At 49.0% G+C, this 27,671-nt stretch overlaps 1 protein-coding gene across 3 annotated transcripts; it reads right to left on the reverse strand.

Moving 5' to 3' along the window:
* CHAF1B (chromatin assembly factor 1 subunit B) lies at positions 1 to 27,479 on the reverse strand. Of its 3 annotated transcripts, XM_043875063.1 has the most exons (14): positions 27,427 to 27,479; positions 26,562 to 26,789; positions 25,515 to 25,647; positions 23,911 to 24,028; positions 22,734 to 22,837; positions 18,393 to 18,489; positions 16,494 to 16,578; positions 15,121 to 15,214; positions 8,335 to 8,404; positions 8,112 to 8,236; positions 4,988 to 5,135; positions 3,785 to 4,216; positions 3,056 to 3,150; positions 1 to 2,182 (listed from the first exon to the last, which is right to left on the reverse strand). In XM_043875063.1, the coding sequence occupies exons 2-14, from the start codon at positions 26,685 to 26,687 to the stop codon at positions 2,097 to 2,099; spliced, it is 1,713 nt and encodes a 570-aa protein (XP_043730998.1). In that variant the 5' UTR covers positions 26,688 to 26,789; positions 27,427 to 27,479; the 3' UTR covers positions 1 to 2,096. The 3 variants fall into 3 exon arrangements, with proteins under 3 accessions (XP_043730998.1, XP_043730999.1, XP_043731000.1); XM_043875064.1 differs by lacking the exon at positions 27,427 to 27,479 and having other exon boundaries at positions 8,145 to 8,236; positions 26,562 to 27,376; XM_043875065.1 differs by lacking the exons at positions 8,112 to 8,236; positions 8,335 to 8,404; positions 27,427 to 27,479 and having other exon boundaries at positions 26,562 to 27,381.
* Between the last annotated feature and the right edge of the window lie 192 nt (positions 27,480 to 27,671).

Raw genomic sequence — 27,671 nt, forward strand, 5'->3', positions numbered from 1 at the left:
TCCAGCTGCAGGATACTTTTATTTTTTGGCTGAGCCCCCTAGCACATGTGGTCTAGTTCCCTGAATAGAGGTCGAACCTGTGCCCCGCTCCTGCGTTGGAAGCACGCAGGAGTCTTAGCCATCGGACCACCAGGGAAGTCCCCAGCTGCAAGAAATTTAAAGTCATTTTTCCTCTGAAGAGCTGATGGCATCTCCCACACGTTGTTATCCTTTTGGTTTGGTAAAGAAAGCTGCTGTCCCTCAGTGATGGACCAGGAAAGCAAGAGAAAGCTTTTGGTGCAGATGCATTTAACAGGCAGAGACTGCCTCCAGGGAAAGCTTCCCTCTCTTCTCAATCCTGGCTGTGCCTTAGATCGCCAGCGAAGCTTTCAAGAATCCTAAGGTTCAAACAGCACCGCAGACCAAGGAAGACAGACTTGGGCGGCAGGACCCGGGCATCAACGTCTGGCAGCTCTTTGGGGGGGGGGCCTCAAGGCGGAGAACCCTTGGTCAAAACAGCTGCTCTTTGACCTCTTAAAACATCTTCCTACTGGACGTGACCCACACCTGTGTTACTACAACTCTGCATCGATTCACCTGCAAGCTCTCCACATTGTAAATCATCCCCTTTGCCTCTTTCCCGTGAAGAGAGAGGCGGGCTCCTTTTCTGGTTAACTGGGTTGTGGACGGAGCTTCCCAGGTGACTCAGTGCTGAAGAATCTGCCTGACGATGCAGGAGACACAGGTTCGGGACGGTGCTCTGGAGGACACGGCAACCCGCTCCAGTATTCTTGCCTGGAGCATCCCATGGACTGAGGAGGCTGGTGGGGGCTACAGTCCATGGGGTCGTAGAGAGTCGGACATGACTGAGCACACACACGTGGCTCAGTGAAGCAAAGAACCAAGTCCTTTCCAACTCTCTGCCCTGCTGCCGGCCTGAGCTGAGGGTGGTTCTCCCACCCTCAGGGGCTCCCCGCAGAGGCGGGATGTGCGGATCCTGAACTCGCCCTCTGGTCTGGCTTAGTTGGGGCAAGGCGCGCTGGTGCAGCCTCGCCTGGGGGCTTCATCTGCCAGGGTGACTGACGGCATCAGGCGTCGCGGAAGCAGGGGTCAGCTCCGCTCAGCGTGACACGGCCGCGCCGGCGCCCGGGACCACGCCCGTCGCCACCTCTCGGTCACGACGCCAGCATCTTTCGCACTAAGAGGAGCCTCCAAACGTGTGATGCCTGCTGCAGGGACAGCACGTCACACATCTCAGCCCGCAAGGCCCATTTACTCCCAGGTGGGAAAGGACCACACCAGCAGCCCAGGTGCTGAACGGGCAGAAGCACAGACCACCGAGGAAAGGTACTTCTTTTGCTTTGAAAAATCAAGAAGGTAACCTATGTGTTAACCAAACTGCATATAAAGTGAGATCACAACCCTTCCTCCTCCCAAAAATAACATTAAAAACAATTTTTTTTAAAAAGGAAATATGCTGAAACAGTAGCAAGGGTTTCCTTTTGGTGGTGAGATGGGTGATTTCCACCTCCAAGCCAGTTTCTTTTGTCCTAATTTACTCTAGTTTACTATCTTTCTAGAAAGAGCATTATTACCTTTAAAACCTGAAAGCAAACATAACAAACTTCCAAAAGTTAATCAACTATTTAGGAGCGAAGTTGATCAAATCATCCAACACACTAAAACCTAAATGGAATAAACCTTCTCAAAGTACCGTCTCCTCTAATTCCAGCTGTAGGAGAATCCACGGTCAAGTGTCTGCATTTTCATACAAATATTCCGAGGCGAGAGTCACTCATTTTCACACTAGGTAACACTGAAAGTGAAAGTTGCTCAGTCTTATCCAAGTCTTTGCAACCCCATGGATGATACAGGGCTCCCATCTCAGGAATTCAAGAAAAAGAGAATGTAGTCTATTAAGATGTTCACATCTCTGAGGTAAAAATATATCCTAAATACAAGAGGCGACATATCTCTGGAGAAGACCAGTCCACGTGTATCTTCCGTTACTGAAATCCATTTCCGTCGGATGCCACTGGTCTCAGGTGCCTTCAGGCCCACCCCTCCCTGGCACCCGGGGGCCCCAGAGCTGGCCACCTTCAGGCACAGGACAGGTCTCACTGGGGTCCTTCTCCATGCTCACCGAATCGGGGCCGCTTCAGCTCCGGGGGGCTGACCTGAGGCTCTGCAGGCATCTCTGAGGCTTAAACACACACAGGGTTGGCAGGTGAGTGAAGACATCTCTAAAGTTAAGAGCTTAAGTTTACAAGATAAATTTCGTGTCCAGACAAAGGAACTGGACTGCCTGGCCAGGTCCTTTGTGGATCTGAGGGGGAGATCTGACCCAGCGGTTCGCAGCCAGGGGTGGCTGTGCCCCTCGAGGGGCAGTGGGCAGAGTCTGGTGGCACTGCAGAGTGTCACGAGGAGGGGGAAGGGAGGAGAGCACCCAGGGGTGCTGCTACGCCGCCTGCATCCAAGGACAGCCCCACAGCCAGGAGTGACGCCCACAGCGCCAACCGGGCTGAACTGGGAACCAGCTCTACACCATCTCCCCCTCAGGTTTAAACAAGCCTGGTAAGATGCATCCTTCTTTAAAGCCAGGTTTTATTTATTATTATTTATATGGCTGTGTGGGGTCTTAGTGGAGACACACAGGATCTAGTTCCCCAACCAGGGATCGAACCCAGGCTCCCTGCATTGGGAGAGTGGAGTCTTGGCCACTGGACCACCAGGGAAGTCCCAAGATGCATCCTTGCTTTCTCAGAACTGACTTAAACTCAGGTGGTGTTCATTTCCAAAAGAGACGAGATTCTCTTTAATTATATTAAACCAGTAACAGTGTCGCTTGAAAGTGAAAGTGTTAATCATTCAGTCCTGTCCGACTCTTTGTGACCCCACGGACTGCAGCCCACCAGGGTCCTCTGTCCATGGGATTCTCCAGGCAACAATACTGGAGTGGGTGGCCATTCCCTTCTCCAGGGGAATCTTCCCGACCCAGGGATCAACCTGGATCTCCCGCACTGCAGGTGGATTGTTTACCAGCTGAGCCACCAAGAAAGCCCACAGTGTTGCTCACCTGATTGAACTTCCTCTGTGGAAGGGCTGGAAGTTATGGGGGTTGATATGGAGTTCGGTGGAGAATCTGTCTTTAAGGGTATTAAGTTTATTCTCCTGGATTAAAAAGAGAAGTAAAAGGTCGTGAGTGTCACAGGGATTGACTGTATGTGGTACCAAGGTTCCAAGGAAACACAGGCATCAGCTGACATCACGCGAGGCGCTGAATACTGTGTCAGTGTGCCTCCTCACTCAGTAACCAAGGACCACTTACTCAGTAACCAAGGACCACTTACTCAGTTACATCGTCACATAAGTAACAGTCAACCAGTTATCTAAAAGCTTCAGAATCCGTGCTTTGTGAATTTTCAGTGACACATTAGCCACTCTGCTAGATGCTTCATATAAAGCCTACTGGCCGTGGCTTCAGTATGGAAGCTCTAATACATGGATGGTTCTTTTTTAAAAAAATCCAGTCTCAATTCTCAACAGTTACTTTTTTAAAACTCTAACTGCAAGAAGTTCACAAGAAATTAAAGGGGGGGAACTTTAATATCAAAAAGACTTCAAACACCGTCCCACTCCCTCCCCCACCTAGAAGCGAGGTGGACGGAGGTCTGAGTGAGGATGGGGCCCCACAGACGTCAGGAAACGTCTCTCCGGCCGCCGTGTAGGAGACCACACGGTACAGGGCGGGGGGCTGTGTTGTCTCAACCTCAAGGACGCTTTCTTTCTGCATCCGAGTGCTCACCGGGGTGTGGGCTTGCTCCAGGCCTGCAGGGTGTTCAGGGTGACCCTCCGGGATGGCTGGGCCTTGGCATTCTGACCGCTGGGCTGCAGGGGCTTCTCCTTGGGGTGCCCTGCCGGGGAAACCCTGGAACCGGAAGCAGCTGCAGGGGTGTCCTTGGCCGCCGTGGGGGCTGGAGACTGTTTCACCTGCGGGGGGGTGGCAGAGGGACTGCTGGGGTCCTGGACTCTGCCGGTGGGGGTCCCCTCCCCTGGCCTGGGTCCTGGCGAAGACCCCGAGGGGGTCTGACTCTTGGTTTTCTTTGCTGTATCAGGAGTTCGCACGCTCAGAACCGGCTTCTCTTTCAAGGGGATTCCAAGCTCATCTTTCTCGAATGTCACGAAGGAGCAGTAACCATCTGTGGAAGAGATGGCCAGGAAGGCCCCGTCGCTGGACCTTCATTCCCAAAACAGAAGCAGAAGGGAGGAAGTTTACCGAACGCTGTAGGCCACTCTGGGCGTGCTCATCACCAGGCAGGAAAACGGAAGTTCAAACACCGTCCCCAGCTTTGTTTGAAGGCAAGAGTCGTCCGGGGGAGGGGGCCCGGCTGAGGAAGGGCTCTTGGAGCCCCTTCCCTGCCCCCCTACACACTGCACCACCCGCCTCAAGCTTCCCAGGGCCCCAGTGTCTCTGCCTCCTCACAAAATCCACCGGGGAATCTAGGTGAGACGGCCTCCTCTTGCCCACCAAGATAAAAAGAGGACAGGAAGAAGATCAAGAGTTACAAAGAGCAGGAACCGGCTGGCTGGCAGGGTGGCCAGGCCCAGGCTGGGCCCCAGCAGGCAGGAGAGACGGAGTAAGGGGCCCGGGGGTGCTAAGAACCCCAAGCAGGAAGGCCAGGGCGGCAACCCCCCAGGACGGGTCCGTTTCCGGGTCCCCCTCTGTGTCTGGGCTTCCTTCCTCCCGGGGGCCTGGTGAGTCCCCAGATGACCAGGGAGCCCAGGCGTCTTCCCCTCGGTTTATGAGAATGGGAAGAATCCACAGGGCCATCTGTGTGGCATCAACATCCACTGACGTGACCACCAGAAGCAGTATTGTAGCAAGTGAGACACAGATTTCCTTTTAATGTTAATCTTTTCCAAAAAAAAAAAAAGCTGGTAAATAAGGGCCAACCAAGCCAACTGCAGGGCTACTCCAGGGGAGGGTGCGTCCTCACTGCCCACTCACCAGGAAATGTCACTCAGGGTGTGGTAATGGATGTTGGACACGTAGCCGAACGGGAACAGCTGCTGGGTGTCGTAGAGAAGCACCGAGTCCTCAGAAGCCACCGCGAACACCAGGCGGTAGGGCAGGCTCACCAGCTCCATGCCCGGTTCTGGTGATGGGCACACACAGGGGCAGAGACGGTCAAACAAGCCAAGCTCTTGGAGAAAACACATTTCCACCCCCACCAAAGCCCTCTCCCTGGGGAACGTAAGTGACATAATTTCATGAAAGACTAGCTTGCTGTATGCTTTACAGAATTCAGTTTTGTCTTACTTTATATATGAATATCAGAATCCAGGGCTTCCCAGGTGGCTCAGATAGTAAAGAATCTGCCTGCAGTGTGGGAGACCGGGGTTTGATCTCTGGGTCGGGAAGATCCCCTGGAGAAAGAAATGGCAACCCACTCCAGTATTCTTGCCTGGAGAATCCCATGGACTGAGGAGCCCGGTGGGCTACAGTCCATGGGGTCACAAAGAGTTGGACGTGACTGAGTGACTAACACCCACGTAAGAATCAAGGAGAACCACACATGAACCAATGAGGACACCATGTTATGATCCGAGACTCAAGGACACCTGAGATCCAAAAAGAAGGAAAGGAAGATATGTGGATGAGGCAAGTCACCCCGGGGTCAGCACCTGATGAGGAAAAATCAGGGTCACGTAGAAATGTCTTATCAAGGGATGTTTTCATGCTGTGTGCGCTTTGCTAAGTTGCTCAGTCGTGGCCGACTCTTTGTGACTCCATGGACTGTACCCACCAGGCTCCTCTGCCTGCGGGGATTCTCCAGGCAAGAATACTGGAGTGGGTTCCCATTTCCTATTCCAGGGGATCTTTCCAACCCAGGGATTGAATTCAGGTCTCCCGCATTGCGGGCAGATTCTTTACCAGCTGAGCCACCAGGGAAGCCCAGGAATACTGAAGTGGGTGGCCTATCCCTTTTCCAGAGGATCTTTCCGACCCAGGAATCGAACCGAGATCTCCTGCATTGCAGGCGGATTCTTTACCAGCTGAGTTAGCAGGGAAGTCATTCACATAAAGGTTTAGAAAGTTGAAAACAGTTTCTGCATCTAGCCTTGGAGTAACAGGGACCAACTGACCCTTCCCTGAAAAAATTAAAATACCTGGCAGAATACTGAAACCAGGGTTTGGGGGACACTGTCCACGAGCCCATGAAGGACAGCAATCTCGCAGAGACAGGAAGCAGGAGACCCAAGCCCTTTCACCGCCCCTGCTTTCTGCCTGGAGTTTCCAGGCCCCGCAAAGGTGGAGGGAACTCAGGCAGCGGCCAGCAGAAACCCCGCGCTGGGAGCCAAGAGGCTTGGCGGAGCATATGGTGGCGGGGCAGAGAGAGAGCTGTGGGGGCCTCCTGAGTCTTCAGCTGACGCTGGCAGTGCATGCATGTGAGAAAACTACGGGAAAGAAAGAGCCATCCCTAAGGAGGCCAGCAATCAAACAGACAATCCACAGGATGGGAGGAAGTATCTGCAACTGATGCTACGGACAAGGGCTTAATTCCCAAAATACACAAACAGCTCACGCAACTCAACAACAACAAAAACCCTATCCAAAAATGGCCAGGAGACCTAAACAGACATTTCTCCAAAGAAGACATACAGATCACCCATATGAAAAGATGCTCAACATCGCTAATTACTAGAGAAATGCAAATCTGAACTACAGTGAGGTACCACCTCACACTGGTCAGAGTGGCCATCATTAAAAAGTCTATAGACAACAAATGCTGGAGTCAGGGAGCGCAGCCAAAATTAAAAAAAAAAAAAAAACAACAAGAATGAAAATACATCTGCATCCACTAAGGTAAAATCCCCACAATGTCTAATAAAAAATTATCAGGCATGCCAAGAAGCAGAACAATACCCATAATGAGGAGAAAAAAGTTAATCGAAACCAAGCCTTTGTACACAAAGCCATTAAAAGAGTTGTTTTAAGAAACTGTAGTCTACATGTTTAAGAAGCAAGAGGAAAGCAGATATACATAAGGAAGAACCAGCTTGAACTCGAGATGAAAACCACACTGTCGCAGGTAGAAAATACAGCGGATGGCACCAAGGGCAGGTGACAGAGAAGAAAAGGTACGCGAACTCAAAATTCAGCTATAGAAACTATCTAAGATAAAACACTGGCAGGCGGGGGGCCGAGCTGGGGCAAGTCAAGTCAACAGAGCACCAGTAAGCCGTGGGTAACTTCAAGCAGCCTGATACACGCGTAGCTGGAGTCCCTGAAGAAGAGGAGAGAGAGAGAGGATGACAGAAGAAAGTATCTGAAGAAGTAACTGGCGAAGTTCCCCACATCTGGGACTTTGCTGGAGGTCTAGTGGCTAAGATTCTGTGCTCCCAATGCAGGGGATCTGGGGTTCAATCCCTGGTCAGGGAACTAGTTCCCTGGTGCCTCAACTAAAGATCCAGCACCCACAACTAAGATTGGGTGAAGTCGCTCAGTCGTGTCTGACTCTTTGCGACCCCGTGGACTGTAGCCTACCAGGCTCCTCCATCCATGGAATTTTCCAGGCAAGAACACTGGAGTGGGTTGCCATTTCCTTCTCCAGGGGATCTTCCCGACCCAGGGATCAAACCCGGGTCTCTCGCATTTCAGGCAGACGCTTTACCATCTGAGTAACCAGGGAAGCCACTGATCGGGTAAAACCAAATAAATAAATATATTTTTTTAAAAAGCTCCCCTAATTTGATGGAAACTATAAACTTGTAGACCTAAGCCAGCCAGTGAACCCCAAGCATAAGAAACACAAAGAAAACTGTGGCAGGCACACAGCGACAGGACTACTTAAAGCCGCTGACAGAGAGAAAAATCTTCAAAGCAGCCAGTGGAGGGAAAACAGTTACACAGAAATCCAGTTCATGTATCATCTTTACTGCACAGGAAGTTGATGATGAATGATCGTCAACCAAGCAGCAGAGAAACAAAGCTACTACTTTCATTCCTTTAAAGTTGGTTGTAGCAAAAAAAAAGAGTGTATTCTAGACAATGCGTAAGCTGACAGGTATTTTGGTAACATCAGTCTTTGCTCCTGAAAGGGGTCAAACGGAACCAACCCCGCACTCACCTCTTCCCTCCCCGCCCCGGTCACTTAACACACCTGCTTCCGCTGCCGGCCTCAGCTCAAAGTAGACGGGGCAGCAGCGGACAGCGAGCGTCGCCTTCGCAGGACATGGAAGGTGGGCGATGGGCCTGGAAGATGAATTGCGGTTTTGCAAAAAGGCACCGTCACGTAACAAAAGCCAAAAAAAGAATGGGTGCACGTTTCATATGTTTCTTTAATTGCCTACCTTTTAAGATTTTTCCTGGAGAAAACGTAAGTCGTGTTCGTTACATTTTCACCGGATTCCACGCACCCAGCTGGAGAAGCAGGAGAGGAAGGCGAGGCCTGTGTTATTATCAGACTGTTCACCAGCAGAGACGCACGAGCATCAGTTCTGGTTTATGTTAGATTCCTCGGAAAGATTATTTCCTGGCCAGTGTTTGATGACTGAGGACAAATGCAAACATCTCATCCCTGTCTGGGCTCAGCCTTACTGCGGTTCTAGCCACCTGTCACCCCCGAGTGTCACCTTCCAAGGGGGCTCCCTGGGACCCCCTACCAGGCCTGGGCAGGAGGAACAGAAAGCAGGGACCCCGGCCTCAGCAGACCTCTGCCTGGGAATCCAGCCAATCCCTGTGATGAAGCATTGTGATCAGACCCTCGGCTTGCTGTCCTCCCCGATTCTGACCCCAGCTGCCACCCAAAGCCTGAGACTTGAGCTTCTTCTATCTGCCTGATGGCACCCCGAGGCTGCCAGGAGACCAGCCCTCTGCTGACATCTCCAGCCCCTGCAGAAGCTGCCTTTGCCCTGGGGAGCAGTCCACATCTGAGAGCTTACCACAGGCTATACTCAAAACCAGGTCAGACCCTGTCGGAGAACACCCGTCACACACAGCTACTCTTGGGAACATCTCCCTGTTTTACACTAACATTTCCACACAGACACACAGTCTTCCACAAGACCATTCCATACCCCCTGGGGAGGGCAGCAGACAGAGCCAGTGTCTCCCTACTCTCTCCCCCTCACCCATCCTTCCATCCCCAAATAATCCATCTTAACAAACCATCAGGTCATTGCTAATTTCCTCCATGCTCACATAATCATCACAACCAGTTATAACTCAACTGCAGGTATATTATACAGTGGCTTTTTAAAATCTATTTTACAAAATGGGATATTATTCACACTTGTGCTCGTTACCTGCATGGCACCAACAGACCCTTCCCTTAGCAGCTGCCTACTGTGCACTGGTATGAAAATGCCGTAATTCATCCTCTCTAAGTAAGTATTGCTTTTTGGTGTTTTTTTTTTTACAACTACAAACCATGTTTGCAATAAACACACTTGGACATATATCCTATGTACTGTTTTCATTTCTTAATGAAGTGAATCTCAGATGACTCAGCAAAGCAGATGCACTGAACAGTTACCAGACTGCTTTCCAAAAAGGCTCTGATAATCCACACTCCCTCCAGCAATGGCCACACCCACACCCGTCAGCCATAGGTATTTTCACTGTTTTTCAGTGTGAAATGACTAGAGCCATACCTAACTTATATCAAGGTAGCCGGCACTGCCTTGACTGTTGCTGGGTTCCCGAACACTCTCCTGTGTGTGCTGATACCACATGCAGATCTGCTTTTCTGCAAACTACCTTTTCTATCTGGCTCTCATTTCTCTCTTCCAGACTTTTCCCCTTTGTTTGTTTGTTCTTCCTGCCAATTGGAAGAGCACTCACATACGATATCATTTAGCACTTTCTTTCCTGTTCCATGAACATTATTTTCCAGCTCCATCATATGACTACTGATATTGCCTACTGCATCTCTTGCCTGTAGGCAAGCTCTACATTCTATAGCCAAGTAGGTCATTTAAGAGCTTCTGGGTCCCCATTCTTTTGCTTGATCTTCCCCAGTCCTAGAAAGGCCTTTTAGATTTTCTTGTAAGTTTTACATTTTCACCTTTTATGTTTAAGTACGGAGTTCACCTGAGATTTATTTTTATATAAAAGCTAGGAGTCCAATTTCATTTTCTTCCATACATCTAGACATTCCAGTATTCTTCACTCACTAACCCATTCTTCCCACTGAAATACCCTCAGGTTACCTACTAAATTTCCTTTTATCCCAGGATCTATTTCTGGATTCTGCTCTGGTCCACTAATCTATATGCTTATTCCTATATCAATACGGGTACAGAGGAGCCTGGTGGGCTACAGTCCACAGGGTGGCAAAGAGTCGGACATGACTGAAGTGACTGAGCACCCATACCAATTCCATACTGATTTGATAACAGTTATTGTTGTTCAGGCACTCAGTTCTGTCCAACTCTTTGTGACTCCGTGGATAGCAGCACACCAGGATTCCCTGTTGTTCTTCAATATCTCCCTGGGTTTACTCAAACTCATGTCCATTGAGTCAGTGATGCCACCCAACCATCTTGTTCTCTATCATCTCCTTCTCCTCCTGCCTTCAATCTTTCCCAAGATCAGGGTCTTTTCCAATGAGTCAGCTCTTCGCATCAGGTGGCCAAAGTATTGGAACTTCAGCTTCAGCATCAGTCCTTCCAATAAATATTCAGGATTGATTTCCTTTAGGATGGACTGGTTTGATCTCCTTGCAGTCCAAGGGACTCTCAAGAGTCTTCACCAACAACACAGTTCAAAAGCACCAATTCTTTGGCACTCAGCTTTCTTTATGGTCCAACTCTCACATCCATACGTGACTACTGGAAAAAATCATAGCTTTGACTAGACAGACCTTTGCTGGCAAAGTAATGTCTCTGCTTTTTAATGTGCTATCTAGGTTGGTCATAGCTTTTCTTCCAAGGAGTAAGTGTCTTTTAATTTCCTGGCTGCAGAGATCGTTCACAGTGACTTTGGAGCCCAGAAAAACAAAGTCTGTCACTGTTTCTGTTGTTTCCCCAACTATTTGCCATGAAGTGATGGGACCAGATGCCATGATCTTCATTTTTTGAATGTTGAGTTTTAAGCCAGCTTTCTCACTCTTCTCTTTCACCTTCATCAAGAGGCTCTTTCGTTTCTCTTCACGTTCTGCCATAAGGGTGGTGTGATCTGTGCATCTGAGGTTATTGATATTTCTCCCGGCAATCTTGATTCCAGCTTGAACTTCATCCAGCGTGGCATTTCACATGATGTACTCTGCATAGAAGTTAAATAAGCAGGGTGACAATATACAGCCTTGATGTACTTCAATTTGGAACTAGCCCATTGTTCTATGTCTGGTTCTAACTGTTGCTTCTTGACCTGCATAACAGGTTTCGTAGGAGGCAGGTAAGGTGGTCTGGTATTCCCATCTTTTTAAGAATATTCCAGTTTGTTCTGATCCACACAGTCAAAGGCTTTGGTGTAGTCAGTGAAGCAGAAGTAGATGTTTTTCTGGAATCCTTTTGCTTTTTCTATGATCCAATGGATGTTGGCAATTTGATCTCTGGTTCCTCTGCCTTTTCTAAATCCAACTTGAACATCTGGAACTTCTTGTTTCACGTACTGTTGAAGCCTAGCTTGGATAATTTTGAGCATTACTTTGCTAGCAAGAGAAATGAGTGCAATTGTATGGTAGTTTGAACATTCTTTGGCATTGTCCTTCTTTGGGATTGGAATGAAAACTGACTTTTCCAGTCCTGTGGGCACTGTTGAGTTTTCCAAAATTTGCTGGCATATTGAGTGCAGCACATTCACAGTATCATCTTTTAGGATTTGAACTAGTGCAGCTGGAAATCCATCACCTCCACTAGCTTTGTTTGTAGTGATGCTTCCTAAGGCCCACTTGACTTCACACTCCAGGATGTCTGGCTCTAAGTAAGTGATCACACCATTGTGGTTATCTGGGTCATGAAGATCTTCTTTGTACAGCTCTTCTGTGGATTCTTGCCACCTCTTCTCAATGTCTTCTGCTTCTGTTATGCCCATACCGTTTCTGTCTACTGTACCCTTCTTAGTGTGAAATGTTTCCTTGGTATCTCTAATTTTCTTGAAAAGATCTCTGCTGCTGCTGCTGCTGCATCACTTCAGTCGTGTCCGGCTCTGTGCGACCCCATAGATGGCAGCCCACCAGGCTCTGCTGTCCTTGGGAATCTCCAGGCAAGAACACTGGAGTGGGTTGCCATTTCCTTCTCCAATGCATCAAAGTGAAAAGTGAAAGTGAAGTTGCTCAGTCGTCTCTGACTCTTCACAGCCCCAGGGACTGCAGCCTACCAGGCTCCTCCACCCATGGGATTTTCCAGGCAAGAGTACAGGAGTGGGGTGCTATTGCCTTCTCTGTGAAAAGATCTCTAGTTTTTCCCATCCTGTTGTTTTCCTCTATTTCTTTGCATTGTTCACTGAGGAAGGCTTTCTTAACTCTCCTTGCTATTCTTTGGAATTCTTCAGATGGGTATATCTTTCAGCATTCAAATGGATATATCTTTCCTTTTCTCCTTTGCCTTTCGCTTCTCTTTTTTCAGCTACTTGTAAGTAAGTCCTCCTCAGACAACCATTTTCCCTTTTTGCATTCCTTGTTCTTGGAGATGGTTTTGATCACTACCTCCTGTACAATGTTACAAACCTCCAGCCATAGTTCTTCAGGCACTCTATCATATCTAATCCCTTGAAGCTATTTCTCACTTCCACTGTATAATCGGAAGGGATGGGATTTAGGTCATACCTGAATGGTCCAGTGGTTTTCCCTACTTTTTTCATTTTAAGTCTGACTTTGGCAATAAGGAGCTCATGATCTGAGCGACAGTCAGCTTCCAGTCTTGTTTTTGCTGACTGTATAGAGCCTCTCCATCTTCAGTTGCAAAGAATATAATCAATCTGATTTCAGTATTAACCATCTGGTGATGGCCATGTTTAGAGTCGAGTCTGTTGCTGGGAAGAGAGTGTTTGCTGTGACCAGTGCATTCTCTTGGCAAAACTCTGTTAGCCTTTGCCCTGATTCATTTTGTATCCCAAGATCAAACTTGCCTGTCTCCAGGTGACTCTTGACTTCCAACTTTTGCATTCTAGTCCCCTATGATGAAAAGCACATCTGTTTTTGCACTACAGAATCTCTGACATTCAGACAAGGAGATGCGTGCTCAAGTGTTACTCTCCTTTCATATGTGCTACATGCTCAGTCGCTCAGTCATTTCTGACTCTTTGTGACCCTGTGGACTGCAGTCTGCCAGGCTCCTCTGTGCATGGAATTTTTCAGGCAAGAATACTAGTGGTTTGCCATTTCCTTCTCCAGGGGATCTTCCGGACCCAGGGCTTGAACCTGCATCTCCTGCATTGCAGGTGGATTCTTAACCACTGAGCCACCTGGGAAGCTGATTGCATTATTCTTTGCATTTACTCAGCTAAACAAATCTGAGATGTCATACAATTAAAAAAATAGAAAACCAAAAGAAACAACCAAAAAAACATGAAATGGGATCCTAATTGGAAAACAATGAGTATGTTAATTTTTAGAACATGAAATATCTATTTGTTCAGAACTTGTTTTATAACCATCAATCAATAAGACCTTCTAGTCTTCTTCATCAAGGCTCTGTGCCTCATTAAATTTTTTCCTATGTATTCCCATGTCTTCTGGACTTTGCACTATTATGAATGGAACTGTCCTTTTCACATTTCTAAGTACTTATTCTAGTGTAGCAGATTCAGATTTTATGTATTTTTACAATATCTAGCCACCTTATCAAATTCTTTTTTGATTCCGATAGTACTTTTTTAAATCTCTAGGATTTTCTAGAAACATAATCCTATCACAATGTTTTCTCTCTTCTTTTCCAATCTGTCATTGCATTTCCTGCATTTATTAACATCACTGAGAATCATTAACAGTGACAGCAGATACCTATCTGGTGTCCGTTTTGAACCGAAAATGTTTTTAAAGCTGCCATTTAGAAAAAGGATTTGATGCTGAGTTTAGTAAGTAACTTTTAATATACTCAAGCAACTATTTACTCTTGGCCCTGGGACCACCCCCCAAGCCAATGTCATTCCCACATGCTCTCTATTGTCCTTTTACAGTCTAATCCACACACATGTCTGTGTGATTCACACACTCCTGGGGGCCCCCACCCAGCCTGGCTGGAACACGCAGTGGCAAACCTGACCTGCGCCCTCCTGTTTGGCTGAGCCCTGGTTCACGTCACTGAATCACACACAGGATGGTACCCGAGCAGTGGAGAGCAGGGGTCGGTCTCCTCTGAGACCATGCTGGCCATAGCACCACCCTGGCTGATTCTGCTAGGCTCACCCTCTTGCCCTCCTGCAGACAACAAGCCTGACGTGTCCTCACTGATTCTGCTGACCTATCAGATTTGACCACTACACTCCCATAGGTTATTCCAACCCGACTTGTCTGTGTCTAGACCCTGTCACAACAGGTTGCTTCATCACTCAGAGTAAACATGATAAGGGCACTTTCTCGTGAGTTTTAGAACTGTGACCTCCATGTACATGTCTAGGGAAAAGGAATTTGTTAAGAAAACTTTTAAGCTGAATTTACCTAAGAGAATACGTTTATCACTCTAGCCTAGTGCCTCCCAAACTTGTCTGTGCATTAAAACCACTGGGGATCTTTTTAAATTCCAAAACCCAGACCACACACTTCAAACCAGTTAAAATACAATCTCTAGGGGTGTGGGACCCAAGTACCAGGACTTTTGGAAGCTCCCTGGAGGTTTTGGAAGGGCTTTCCAGGTGGTGCTAGTGGTAAAGAACCCATCTGCCAATGGAGGAGATGTAAGAGGCGCGGGTTCAATCCCTGGGTCGGGAAGAGCCCTTGGAGGAGGGCATGGTAACCCACTCCAGTATTCTTGCCTGAAGAATCCTGTGGACAGAGGGGTCTGGCGGGCTACAGTCCATGGGTCGCAAAGAGTCAGACATGACTGAAGCAACTTAACAGAGTTCAGTGTGTGGACAAGTTGGGACAACTGCTTTCATCAGAATTCCCTGAGCTGCAAAGAGCATCACAGATCAGGAGCACAGACACCAGCACTGCTGCCCTCCTGCCCTCAAATCCAAAGCTTCGTGAAACACACCTGGTGTGAGGAGCAAAGATCCATCAGGAGTGAAACTCAGTCTACGGAAGAATGACTTCATGCTGTCATCATGGAACATCCGGTAACTTCTCGCCTGCAGCACACGAAATTTACATGTTATCCCAAATCTTCGCATTCACACTAAAGGCTTACCAATTCCTATCTCTTTTTACTACGTATTGTCATTCATTTATTACTGACATAATAATAGGTATAAAATTGAAACACATTACAAATCAAATAATCACACAGAACTGCAAAGGCCATCACTCTTGAACAGATTTCCCATTTTTGGTAGGGAAAGCTTTAAGTGTGTGTGTGTGTGTGTGTGTGTGTGTGTGTGTCTACATGTTTGAAAGTGAAAGTGTTAAGTCACTCAGTTGTGTCTGACTGTTTGTGACCCGCCGGGCCCTTCTGTCCCTGGGATTCCCCAGGCAAGAATACTGGAGTGGGTCTACGTGTTTGTGTGGTTCAACAATTATTAAATGAATACATCTCTGTAAGAACACACCACGCTGTGAGCAGAGCTTTGCCTGGGAAATGAGACTGGGAAAAGGCAGGAAGGTGACGAGCAGCCCTTTTGTTTGTTATCTGTGTGTATATATTTAGAATCTCCCACTGAATGAACCCTTTTTAAACAGAAAATAGTAACCCCATCATCTTCCCAGAAAATGCTGCTTGAATTGAACCCCTACGTGGAACAGTTTTTGCTGCCATGCACCTGATGCTTTAGAAACACTAGCATTTAATCCTCCAGAACCAGCCCAGCCTGCTGCCCCAGGATTGCTCGGCAGTCAGCCCTTCTTTGCTCCAGTAACCAACTTGCTCCCTTTCAGCTCCATGCCTGCCTTAGTACTCAGTCATCTGACATCTCAGGACTAGGATGCTACCTTTATTTGCCGCTTCTTCCCAAAGACCAGAACCTTTCCCATTCCTGGGTACCAGCCCAGTGACCCGCGTTGCCCCTCTACCTGCCTGGAAGGTGCCGGACCCACCTGCCTTCCTGTTGCCTAGGGCTGGGATGCTCCTGGTCAGTGGTTCCCAACCGTCATTGCACCTCAGACCCCGGGGCCCTGGCTGCCTCCAGCCACATGAAATGCATCTCTGGGGTGCTGTCCAGGTGACTCCACAGCGCACTCAGGACTGGAAACCACTGAGCTCCATCGCCTACTCCTCCCCTGGCCCCCAGAGGTCCCCACCCCCACTCAGATCAGCCCGGCCCCCCACACTGAGACTCAGCGGTCTGCGAGGAAGTCACTGCAGTTCAGGTGTCAGGGCCTGGCCACCAGGGGCTTAGCCGCAGGGTACAGAGGTGCTCACGACTTCCTGGGTCCCAACTTAAGTACAGGTGGGATGGAATGTCAACCCTGTACCTCTCCTTCGGCCCCCACTCCAGACAGCATCTTTGAGACGTTAAAAGCCACACGTTTCTTCTGTGTGCTGTACACCCTCAGGATCCTAAACAAAGAAGACAAGTCTGACCTATCTCTTCTAGTAAGTGAATTACGCTTCACACAGAAACAATCTAGTACCAGAACTAAAGACTGCTTCAACAACTTGCAGCCTGCAAAACCACTGACCAAAGACTTTCACACTTAACTGAATGACATGGGCAAATATTAACAATTGAAAGGCTACCGCTAATGAAGGGGGGAAATACAACATAATTTCATTTTTCTATGGAATGTTTCAACCTGTCAAGGGAGATGAACTTCGGGTCTTGGACGTGTGGCCCAGTGGCCATCTGCATGACTGTCGTGAAGTTGATTTTGTGTGGAATGGTCTTGGCCTCAGGGATTTGCAAGAGTAAGGAAAACACCAGAAGGTAACTGGTTGTTGGTAATTCATATTATTCCCCAAGCTGATCAGACTGCTTCACTCCTGAGTGCTGAATAAAACATGTACACCAGGGGATTACTGTGGCAATCGAGTGGTTAGAACTCGGCCCTTCCACTGCAGAGGGCATGGGTTCAATCCCTGGTTGGGGAACTAAGATCCCACATGTCACTGGGGCAAAGCCAAAGAATTCACATATATAAGAAAATAAATGACATCTGGAATGTTACAGGAGATTCTACAAAAAATAAACACTAATTCTTCCTCAGTGTTTTCATTCCAGGGTTATCTGAAATCCAGTTTGTTATACTTAAAAATAGCTGTATGTGCTTAGTCACTCAGTCGTGTCTGACTCTGAGACCCCATGGACTGTAGCCCACCAGGCTCCTCTGTCCATGGATTTCGTCAGGCAAGAACACTGGAGTGGGTTGCCATTTCCTACCCCAGGGGATCTTCCCGACCCAGAGATTGAACCCGGGTTTCCTGTACTGCAGGCAGATTCTTAACCACTGGAGTCACCGGGGGAAGCACTTCTCAATTATGGCCGCAATAAACCTAACAGAAGACTTTAGCATAATTGGGCTCTATATGCTCTATATGAAAACTGTCATTATGTATTTTTTTTCTGGTGATAATTTTCAATCTAAAACAAATCGGCAAATGGCTAGAGCAGGACCTTTATAAATCTGAGAAGCAAAGCCGAAGAGACATGAAAAAGGATTATGACTGGTGAGCAATATGACTGGTAACTCTGTTGTTTTGTTTTTGATTTTTTGTAATTTGGCTAGGCCAGGTCTTTGTTGCAACATGCAGGGTCTAGTTCCCTGACCAGGAATTAAACCCAGGTACCCTGCAGTGGGAGCACTGAGTCTTAACTACCGGACCACTGGGGAAATCCTCCTGGCTTTTTTTCTAATTCTTTGTTCCAAGAACACAATTAAATTATTGTGTTTAATTACACCAGTAAATACAGCAACAAGACCTCCTTGAAACAAGGAGGAAAATAAGATAAAATATCTTCTTTTCAAATTAATTTAAATGGAGTTATTAAAATCACTGTAGCAGTAAACACTAATCAAAAAAATGAAATAAATATCCAACCTTACTACTAGGTATCTCTTCTTTCCTAAGTCATAAAAGACTTTCTCTTTAAAAGTTGCTAAAGAAGTTCAGATTTAACTCAGAATTATTTCTGCATTCATTCATCCATTCAATAAAGATTTATTAAGTACTTTGTGTAAGGTTCTTGTCCTAATCAGTTTCCAATTTCTTACTCTGTTTTATGGATAACAGTAAAATAAAACACTTTCTATGAAATCAGGAACAAAAGAATCAAAGCTAGACTGTGGTTTATATTTGTTAAGTTGTAATAAAAATACCTCTGAAGAAAATTTCAAGCTAACAGAGTGAGGACAACTCATCAAATACTAACTTACCTGTCACAGCTCAGAGTAGCAACATATTGACCCAAAGGATCCCAGGTTACTCCTTGTACGTAACTTTTATGTTCATTAAAAATGGAGATCTTCTGGCCTATGGATAAAGCATACAACACATCACTAAAACCTGCTAATGCACAAATGGTATAAACTACAATTTCAGTATTATTCCTTTGCTGTTCCATCATTCAGCAGCGGGTGATTGAGCCTCTGTACCAAACCCCACAACAGGCTGTGGAGTCAAAGATAACTTCACGTGGTCCCCCCTCCCAGGGAGCTCAGAACTCCCGGTGGCAGCTAGGCACACACAATCCCCCTGGGGAGCAAGTGGACAGAGAGAATACGAGTGGCAGGGGCAGGGGGAGGGGGGAACAGACCACCACCGAGCACGCACATGGACACCACGGGGAGGACGAGGGGCAGCCAACACAGCAAGGGGCGAGGGTGGAGAAGGCTCGAGCTCGGAGTTCAGGTCTCCAGGTCAGGCAGGACGTAGGGGGCCAGCGGGGAGAGAAGGCAGCATTCTGAGCAAACCCAAGGGGTGAAAGTCAGCTTGGTGTTTGGGGAAACGACAGGCAGCTGAGACCGCTGGTGGTGCGACACCCTCGTGCACGAGAAGGGTTCTGGGGGCTCACAGTGTGGCTCAGAGCAATGCTGAGCTGGGAAGTGACCTGCATGTTAAGGATGAAGCTGAGGGTTGAAGAGAGCACACACAGCAAGTGTCACTAGTTGGGAGGGGACAGGAGACCGGGTGAGAGACAAGAGCCTGCCCCAGAGCGAGGCGGGCCAGGATGGGAAGGGGCTTTGGGGGAGAAACGTGGAGGATAAAACCAGTCGCACACAAAGACGACCTGGAAGAAGCGAGGAAGGAGTTAGGAAGCCTTGGCCAGACTTTGAGAAACAAAACTCTTCTGGGGGGAGCGCCCTACACCTGGTCACTCACTCTGGTGACCTCCTCGCCTCTCACTTGACCCTTTGCCGGGGGCACCCGCTCCCCACGCCCACCACTGCCCCCTAAAATCGCAGGCCCCGAGGTCACCAGGGATCTTAATGTGCATGCCACAGATGTCAGACTAACTGTCCGTCCCGCTCCCCTTCATGAGGCTCTTCTCTGGGAGTCTGCTGAGATTAAGGTGGCTGGGGGTGAAGAAGCGGCTTCGGCAGATCTTCAGAGGTTTGGGGGGGAGGCTACTGGGGAAACAGGGGTGGGATTAGACCTCACAAGCAAAAGGGGCAGGGACCTTGGGACCACCCGCCCGCCCCCAAAGGCTGCTGGGGACACATCTGCAGGGGCCCGGGGTGCAGTGTGGGGGTCTGTGACCAGCTGTGCTCAGCCTGGGACCCGGACCACAGCTGATCCTGAGCTGGGGTTTGTCTTGATGGAGCTGGTGGATGAAGATGGTCTGTGTTCGTACACAAACCCCTTGGGGAGCAAGCTGGACAGGGAGAATATGAGAGGCCAGAGGGGCCGACAGACCAGGAAACAGAGGGCTCAGCGGACTGCGGGGCTTCGGGAAGGAGATGAGCAGGAAGCGGAGGTGCTGAGGGACCAGCCGGAGATGTGCTGATGGGGGGACATGCCACCTGGCCTGACAGGGACCCGAGGGGTCCGTGTCAGATCTGTCAAAGGACAGGCCTTCAGAGACAGATGCCCAGCTCTGGGACAGCAGACAGCAGAAAGGACAAGTGCAGACCAAGTGGGCATTCTTCTTTGAGGGCCATCTTGAGGATGATGACTTCAACTCTGGAGTCAAAATCACTGCAGATGGTGACTGCAGCCATGAAATTAAAAGAAACTTGCTCCTTGGAAGAAAAGTTATGACAAACCTAGACAGCATATTAAAAAGCAGAGACATTACTTTGCCAACAAAGGTCCACCCAGTCAAAGCTATGGTTTTTCTAGTGGTCATGTATGGATGTGAGAGCTGGACTATAAAGAAAGCTGAGCGCCGAAGAATTGATGTTTTTGAACTGTGGTGTTGGAGAAGACTCTTGAGAGGCCCTTGGACTGCAAGGAGATCCAACCAGTCCATCCTAAAGGAGATTAGTCCTGAATATTCATTGGAAGGACTGATGCTTAAGCTGAAACTCCAATACTTTTGCCACCTGATGCAAAGAACTGACTCATTTGAAAAGACTCTGATGCTGGGAAAGACTGAAGGTGGGAGGAGAAGGGGACGACAGAGGATGAGATGGCTGGATGGCCTCAGCGGCTCAATGGACATGAGTTTGAGTAAACTGGGAGTTGGTGATGGACAGGGAGGTCCAGCCTGCTGCAGTCTGTGGGGTCACAAAGAATAGGACAGGACTGAGCGACTGAACTGAATTGAAGGTGATGGGCAGTAGAGGGAATCACAGCACATGCAAATCCACAAATACAAAAACTTAAGTGACTTTGAATAACCTTGCCCATGTTACACATTTAAACAAAGGCTTACAATAAAGTCTCGATTTCCATACTCCTTAAAAACTGCTCCTCCCCCTGCCCCTGCCCCCTTCTCTGTTGTCCCAGGATCAGCATGTCACGTGCTAATAAGTAAAATCAGGTTGCTCTACTACTCAAAGCCCTTCAGCAGCTCACGATTACACCTAGGATACAACCTGAGACCCGACCCAGGTGCCCGGGCCCACCACCACCCTCCAGCCTTGGGTCCTCCTTCCCACTCCTGCTCCTGCACACCCTTGATTTCCTATTGCCTGGACACAACAAGCCGTTCCGGCCACAGGGCCTCCGCACCTGCTGTTCCCACAGGCGGGAACACTGTTCCCTGAAACAATGCACACAGCTCGCTCCCCAACTTCATTCCAGTCTCTGTTCAAACTCCACGTGTTCAGAGAACCCTTCTTGATCACCTGACCACTCTCTGACCCCCTTGGGGCGCTATCACTTCCTAACATCGGATGGATGTTTGTGTACTTATTCACATCCTGCTAGAACATGGCCATCATATTCGGGTATTTTCCAGCACCTGCAAGAGTGCCCAGCGTGCTGGCAGTGTTCAAGGTCATTACAACTGGCTTCAGAGGTGCTGGATGGAGTGCCCACAGACACTGAAATATCAAGGTTTGGGGAAAGAAGATGAGGATACTGGTCACGCCAGTCCTCCCCTTGGCCGAAATGTCAGGGACTGATTAGAAAGAGTGTGACACAGAGAAGGCAAGAGAGGCTGCTTCAGTGGACGGCACGGAACTATTAACAGAAGAGAGGCTTTTACAGCATGGACGGAAACCGGGTGGATGCAGTGCTGAGACTGCAGGGGATGCCAGCGCCATAGCCTGACCCCTGACCTGGGTATTTGGGCTGGTGGAGAATGATCAGATAAAGAAGAGGAGAGGAAGAGGTTTGGGAGAAAACACCAAGCTTGACTGCAGGACTGCAGCGGGGAAAAGTGGTTAGGTATTGGCCACCACTGCTATTTTCAAACTGTACTTTAACTTCTCACATGTTTACCTCCCACCTCCTCCCACTCCCCTCCCAAACAGATTCTTTCAAAGCGGCGAGGTATCCTTTGCTTTATTTGATGTCCTGAAATGTAAACTTGACCATGAAGTGAAGTGAAGTGAAAGTCCAACTCTTTGTGTGTCCGACTCTTTGTGACCCCAAACACTGTATACAGTGCATGAATTCTCCAGGCCTGAATACTGGGGTGGGTAGTCTTTCCCTTCTCCAGGGGATCTTCCCAACCCAGGGATCGAATCCAGGTCTCTCACATTGTGGGTAGATTCTATACCAGCTGAGCCACAAAGGAAACCTGATCACACCTACCCCTATATTGAGCAGGCAATGCCCCACTGATGATGATGACTTGACAACCTTTCAAGATCCTCAGGTCCATGAAGGCTGGGATCAGCCCTGTCCCTTCCCACCCCCTGCCCCGTCATATCTGCACCCCCAGGCGTGCAGCGTCTACCTTGCTTTGGCATCAGCAACTCATGACTCATAACACCACTGCTAAACCTCATACATTCCGACTGCATCCCTGGCATATGGGGATAATCCCTAAGCTGTCGAGCGAAACTTCTGTTTCAGTCCGCTAAAGAAACTCTTCGGAAGCGTTTCATGGTTCGGCTTTTCAGACACTTGGAATGTCGCTCCCCTAATAATGGGCTTTCATGGTGGCTCAGACAGCAAAGACCCTGCCTGCAACGCAGAAGACCTGGTTCCAACCCAAGGTCGGGAAGATCCCCTGGAGGAGGAAATGGCAACCCGCTTCAGTACTCTTGCCTGGGCAGAGGAGCCTAGCGGCCCATAGTACACGGGGTCGCAGAGAATCGGACACGACTGAACAACTAACACTTGCACTTTTGCCCCGACAATAGCAAAAACACATCAGCTACCTTTACTAACGTCCCACATGATGGCCGTGTTGTCCACAGAGGCAGAAGCCATTAAATTTCCGTCAGTTGCCCAGCAAATATCATACACGTCTTCTAAGTGGCCCCTAGAATCCAAAGAAAAGAAAAGAAAAAGCAATTCTTGTCTTGAGGAGAGAAAAAAAAAACAAATGTCAAAAATTTAAAGGCAAACTCAGGGCCCATGCAATGGGATTGTAGAATTCCCACTAGAGGTACATTAGCTATATAGCTATATTAGCTGTAGCTATAAACTACTACCTTCAAGGACATTTGTATCTTTAAAATTGATTCAAGTTTACTAAAAAAATTTTATAAGAGAAACTAGGAAAATCTATTTTAATGGCTTTTAATGAAAAATCCATTTTATTCCATATTTTTATCTTTTTAAGCCAGGGGTCCCCAACCCCCAGGCCATGGACTGCTACCAGTCTAGGCATTTAGCCTTTCTATCTCACTTAAAACTTTTAAGTGACTGCTACCAGTCCATGGCCTGTTAGGAACTGGTCTGGATGGCAGGAGGTGTGCACACCGAGTGAAGCTTCGTGTGTATTTACAGCCACTCCCTGGCGATCGCATTACTGCCTGAGCTCCGCCCCCTCTCAGGTCAGCGGTGGCTCTGGATCCTCACAGGGCCGAGAACCCTGTGGTGAACGGTTCTTGCGAGGGACCCAGGTGGCAGGCTCCTTTTAAGAATTTAATGCCTGAAGATCTGACATGGAGCTCAGGCCATGATGTGAGCACTGGGGAGCGGCTATGAACACAGATGATCATCAGTGGGCAGGATGACCGTGTGAGACCATGATGAATCAACTGCCTGCAGACACATATGCAAACTCTATCACTGAGCAGCAAGTGACGACTGTATAATTATTTCATTATATATTATAGTGTAATAATAACAATAAAGTGCACAATAAATGTAATGCACTTGAATCAGCCCGAAATCACCCCCACTCCCAGTCTGTGGAAAAACTGTCTTCCACGAAACCCGTCCCTAATACCAAAAAGGTTGGGGAGCCGCTGATTTAAACTATACCTGCATTACTGTCTTGCATAAGAAAAAGTTGTAAGTGAGATACGAAAGTCTAAATGCCTATCAGCTGAATGCATTCAGGTAGGTCCTAAAGCTAACACCTTCACAGGTCGCTCCCAAGGTTACCTCAGGGTTTTTACAACAGTCCAGTTCTCCTTGTTCAGCTGAGCCTCATCCTCGTCCTGAAAGGCAACCTGTTCCGGCTCCTTGTTATCATTCACCTTCCAGAGCAGAATGACAGCATCTGCAGAGTGAGTCGATTAAATGCAAGTCATACTTTCCTGCACGGCTTTTCACTTCTGGATTTTTAGGACATTAAACAACATCTACAGACACTATGGCCATGAGGATTCACCTCTAAGAATTCGGGCGGGAACAGCAAGTTTCCCTTCCGAACAAAAACTCCAAAATCAAACTCATACCAGATCAGAGTTATACAAGGTCATCTTAAACAGAAGGGTCCCCGGGCCAGCAAAACATGACTGCAAAGCGACTCTATTAACAAATACACAGGCATAACCTGACAGGGGAGAAAAAGCAACAGAGGCACCAACGCAGGCATTGGCAAGTCATTCCCCGCTATGCAGCCTACAGAGTCACTTACTGTCTAGATGCCTCGGTCCCCTCACCAGGCAGGCTACAGTCTGGGGGGTCACAAAGAGTTGGACAAGACTGGGCAACTGAGCACACACGAGCACATAGGCCACTGTGAGGATTAAATGAGGTAGATATATAAAACACATACCACACAATGCCCGGCACATGGTAAGCCCATATATGTGTGTGTATGCTAAGTTGCTTTAGTCGTGCCTGACTCTGCGACCCTATGGACTTGTCCTATGTCCATGGGATTCTCCAGGCAAGAATACTGGAGTGGGCTGCCATGCCCTTCAAGGGATGTTCCTAACCAGGGATTGAACCCGCGTCTCTTAAGTCTCCTGCATTGGCAGGCAGGATCTTTAGCGCTAGTGACCTGGGAAGACACTCTCATGTATGTGTCAGGAGGAGACTGAAGGAGCTGGCTATATGGACACATGTGTTCTGGACCCGTGCTGCCCTGCCAACTGCCCAGCCTCTCCCCCACCCCCAGGCAGCTCCCACCCCCCATCTCTCCCTCAACCACACACTGGGAATCAGGGCACTCAGTTCCACCAGGTCTCTTTTCCTCCTTCTGCCAACAACATCTCAGATTTCTACTTTCTTTTTATTCTCACTTCTAGACTATTCTGGTTTTAAGAGCATGATTAAAAAGATTTACTTTTTCTGTATAGCTTTATGCTGTTTAAACACAAGCAGAAAATATGAATCAATTTGTGCCCACCAAACAAACAGAGGGCCATTTCAACAACACTCCCCAGGCCAATTAATTCATTAATTACACAGAGACATGGAACGGACTATGATCACTTACAGATACTAAGCCAACAAGCCTAACAAGGTCAGGTCAGTTGCCTTGGGACTTAGAATGGTAAGCACCAACCTACCTGTCTCCAACCAGCCCAGAGGGAGAGAATGGGAAAGGGGTCATTTTCAAACAGCTCTTCTCAGTTTAAGCTTGCTGTCTTCCATCTGCTCACACTCCCCATAACATCATTTTACTGAACTATCTAAATGACAGATTTAAAGGGTCAAGCCACCTCTGAAATGAGAAAGTATATCTAGCTCAAATCTCAGTATTGACTGAGACATGTGTGTATCTGATTTCTGAAGACTTGAAGTAAAATACTCACCATCCCCTCCCGATGCTAAAATTTCCCCATTTGGAGAAAAACGCACGACATTGACCGCTTTGGTATGGCGAGCAAGATTGGACAAAAATTCAACAATGGCCTTTCCATCTGGTCCTTTCTCTACCTTCCAGATCTGTTGATACAAAAACACGCAGTCAGAGAAACATGTAGTGAGCAGGCTTCATACTGCACCTATTAAAACAACCCTGCACTGATTTTCAGAAAGAAAATTTAGTTTCTCTTTTGAAATGTAAGAGGAAGTAACTCCTATCTGAAACATAAACCACTAGTGCCACTGCCTCCCAGCTCTTTCTTGTGCAAAATCTTCCCCTAAAGGAAACTGGCTCAGGGTTATGAAATAATAACATCACCACATCCAGTGACATCAGTCTAAGTAACAGGACCCTAGGAAGAAAGCTGCTCTTTTGCCTTCATTGTTGACTCAAGGCCCTGACAATTTATCTGCCTCAGCTAGATACACATATACATACACTTTGTGGCTCAGCTGTGTCCCATTATTTGCGACCTCATGGACTGTAGTCCACCAGGCTCCTCTGTCCATGGGATTCTCCAGGCAAGAAGACTAGAGTGGATTTGCCATTTCCTCTTCCAAGGGATCTTCCCCACCCAGGGATCCAACCGGCATCTCCTGCCTTTGTCAGGCGGATTCTTTACCGCTAGTGCCACCTGGGAAGCCCCTGGGCTAGGTAACTTAATTAGTACAATAATTTGTGATGATTGCCTGCAGTGCGCATGCTCAGTCCTGTCCGACTCTTGGCAACCCCATGGACTGTATAGCCCACCAGGCTCCTGTGTCCATGGGATTTCCCAGGTTAAAATATGCTGCAGTGGGCTGCCATTTCCTCCTCCAGGGGGATCTGCCCGATTCAGGGATCCAACCTGCGTCTCCGCATTGGCAGATTCTTTACCGCCAAGCCGGCCACCTGGGAAGCCCTGAGCTTAACAGTCGTTATAAAAACACAAGAGTGGAGAATGCCGCTTCTACGTTGCTTCCTGGGCCCTTCCCACTCCCCATGCCCCGCTTACCCTGACAGCCGTGTCCACCCCCGCGGAGGCCAGCCGGTGGATCCTCCCGGCGGCTCCATACTGGAAGTCCAGGCTGTACACCGGCTCCTTGTTGTGCCAGGCGATCTCGCAAGTGATGACTTTCATCCTCCAGAGTCTTCAAGGAGCGAAACACAGTTCCTCAGGGGCGGGGTGGGTGGTAGGTGGCGGGGGACGGGCGTTGGTTCTCCAAAGACGGAGGAAAGAGAGCTGCAAATGGTTGGTGATGAGGTGAATCTTCGAGCCGGGGACCGGGCACTGAACGCTGAAGCCTTAGCCAGGAGCCCTGCCGACCATTAAAGACGCTGCCCTGGGAAAGGATGTCAGTGCGGCCCTCTGACGCAGCCCTCGCAGTTCCACCTCAAATGGTTCGCGGAGTCCGCGGCTGTTTTCAGTTTATTCTCCGAGTACGTCCGGAAAAGCAACGAGGGACGGACACCCAGGGAGGGGAAAGCAAGGCCAGGGCCGGGCCGGGCCAGGCTGAGGGGGTGGCAAGCCCGGGGGTCTGCGGGTGGGCGCCGCGGGGAGACGGCTACCGGGGGTGGGGGAAGGCCGGGGCCGCGGGGGAAGGGCTGCTCGGCAAGCCGACCGAGGCCGGGGACGAGGGGGCAGCCGGGGCAGCCGGAACCGGACTTGACTGGGACCTGGCTGAGAGGAGGCCTCCGGGGACACTGGGGCCGGGCCGGGGGCCCGCCGCGCACACGCGCGCTTCTCCGAAGATCTCCCGGGTCCTCGCTGCTGGCCCTCGGAGAGGGCCGCTCGCCACCCCCACCCGGCCCCTGACCCCTCACCCAGGCCCAGCCGGGAAAGCGCGGGGACGCGAGAGTCCGCGCGGGAGAAGCAGTACCTGCAGGGACGCGCTCAAGCCGCTGGGCCGCCAGCTCCCGCCGCCGCGCGCGCGCCGCTTCCCGCGCGCTGCAGGCCCCGCCTCCTCGTGGGCGGGGCTCTCGGGACTGTCCGCCTCGTGGGCGGGTCTCCACAGAGGTCCCGCCCCGCCGCGGAGGCGTGACCAGCGCCCTCGGACACCGGGCTGGCTCCCACCCGGTTATTATTTCCCTGCGGACCGACGCATCGGTGGAAGAATGAAGGAGT

This window comes from Cervus elaphus, chromosome 19 (genome assembly GCF_910594005.1).
Source record: "Cervus elaphus chromosome 19, mCerEla1.1, whole genome shotgun sequence".
Taxonomy (NCBI): Eukaryota; Metazoa; Chordata; class Mammalia; order Artiodactyla; family Cervidae; genus Cervus; species Cervus elaphus.

Excerpts from the sequence above, each read along its gene's own strand:
- CHAF1B (XM_043875063.1), bottom strand. The coding sequence starts at position 26,687 with ATGAAAGTCATCACTTGCGAGATCGCCTGGCACAACAAGGAGCCGGTG. Across the intron at positions 16,579-18,392 it reads GCTACTCTGAGCTGTGACAG|GATCCTGAGGGTGTACAGCA; the intron begins GTAAGTTAGTAT and ends TTCTTTGTTTAG. Across the intron at positions 2,183-3,055 it reads CACAGAGGAAGTTCAATCAG|CCTCAGAGATGCCTGCAGAG; the intron begins GTGAGCAACACT and ends TGTGTGTTTAAG.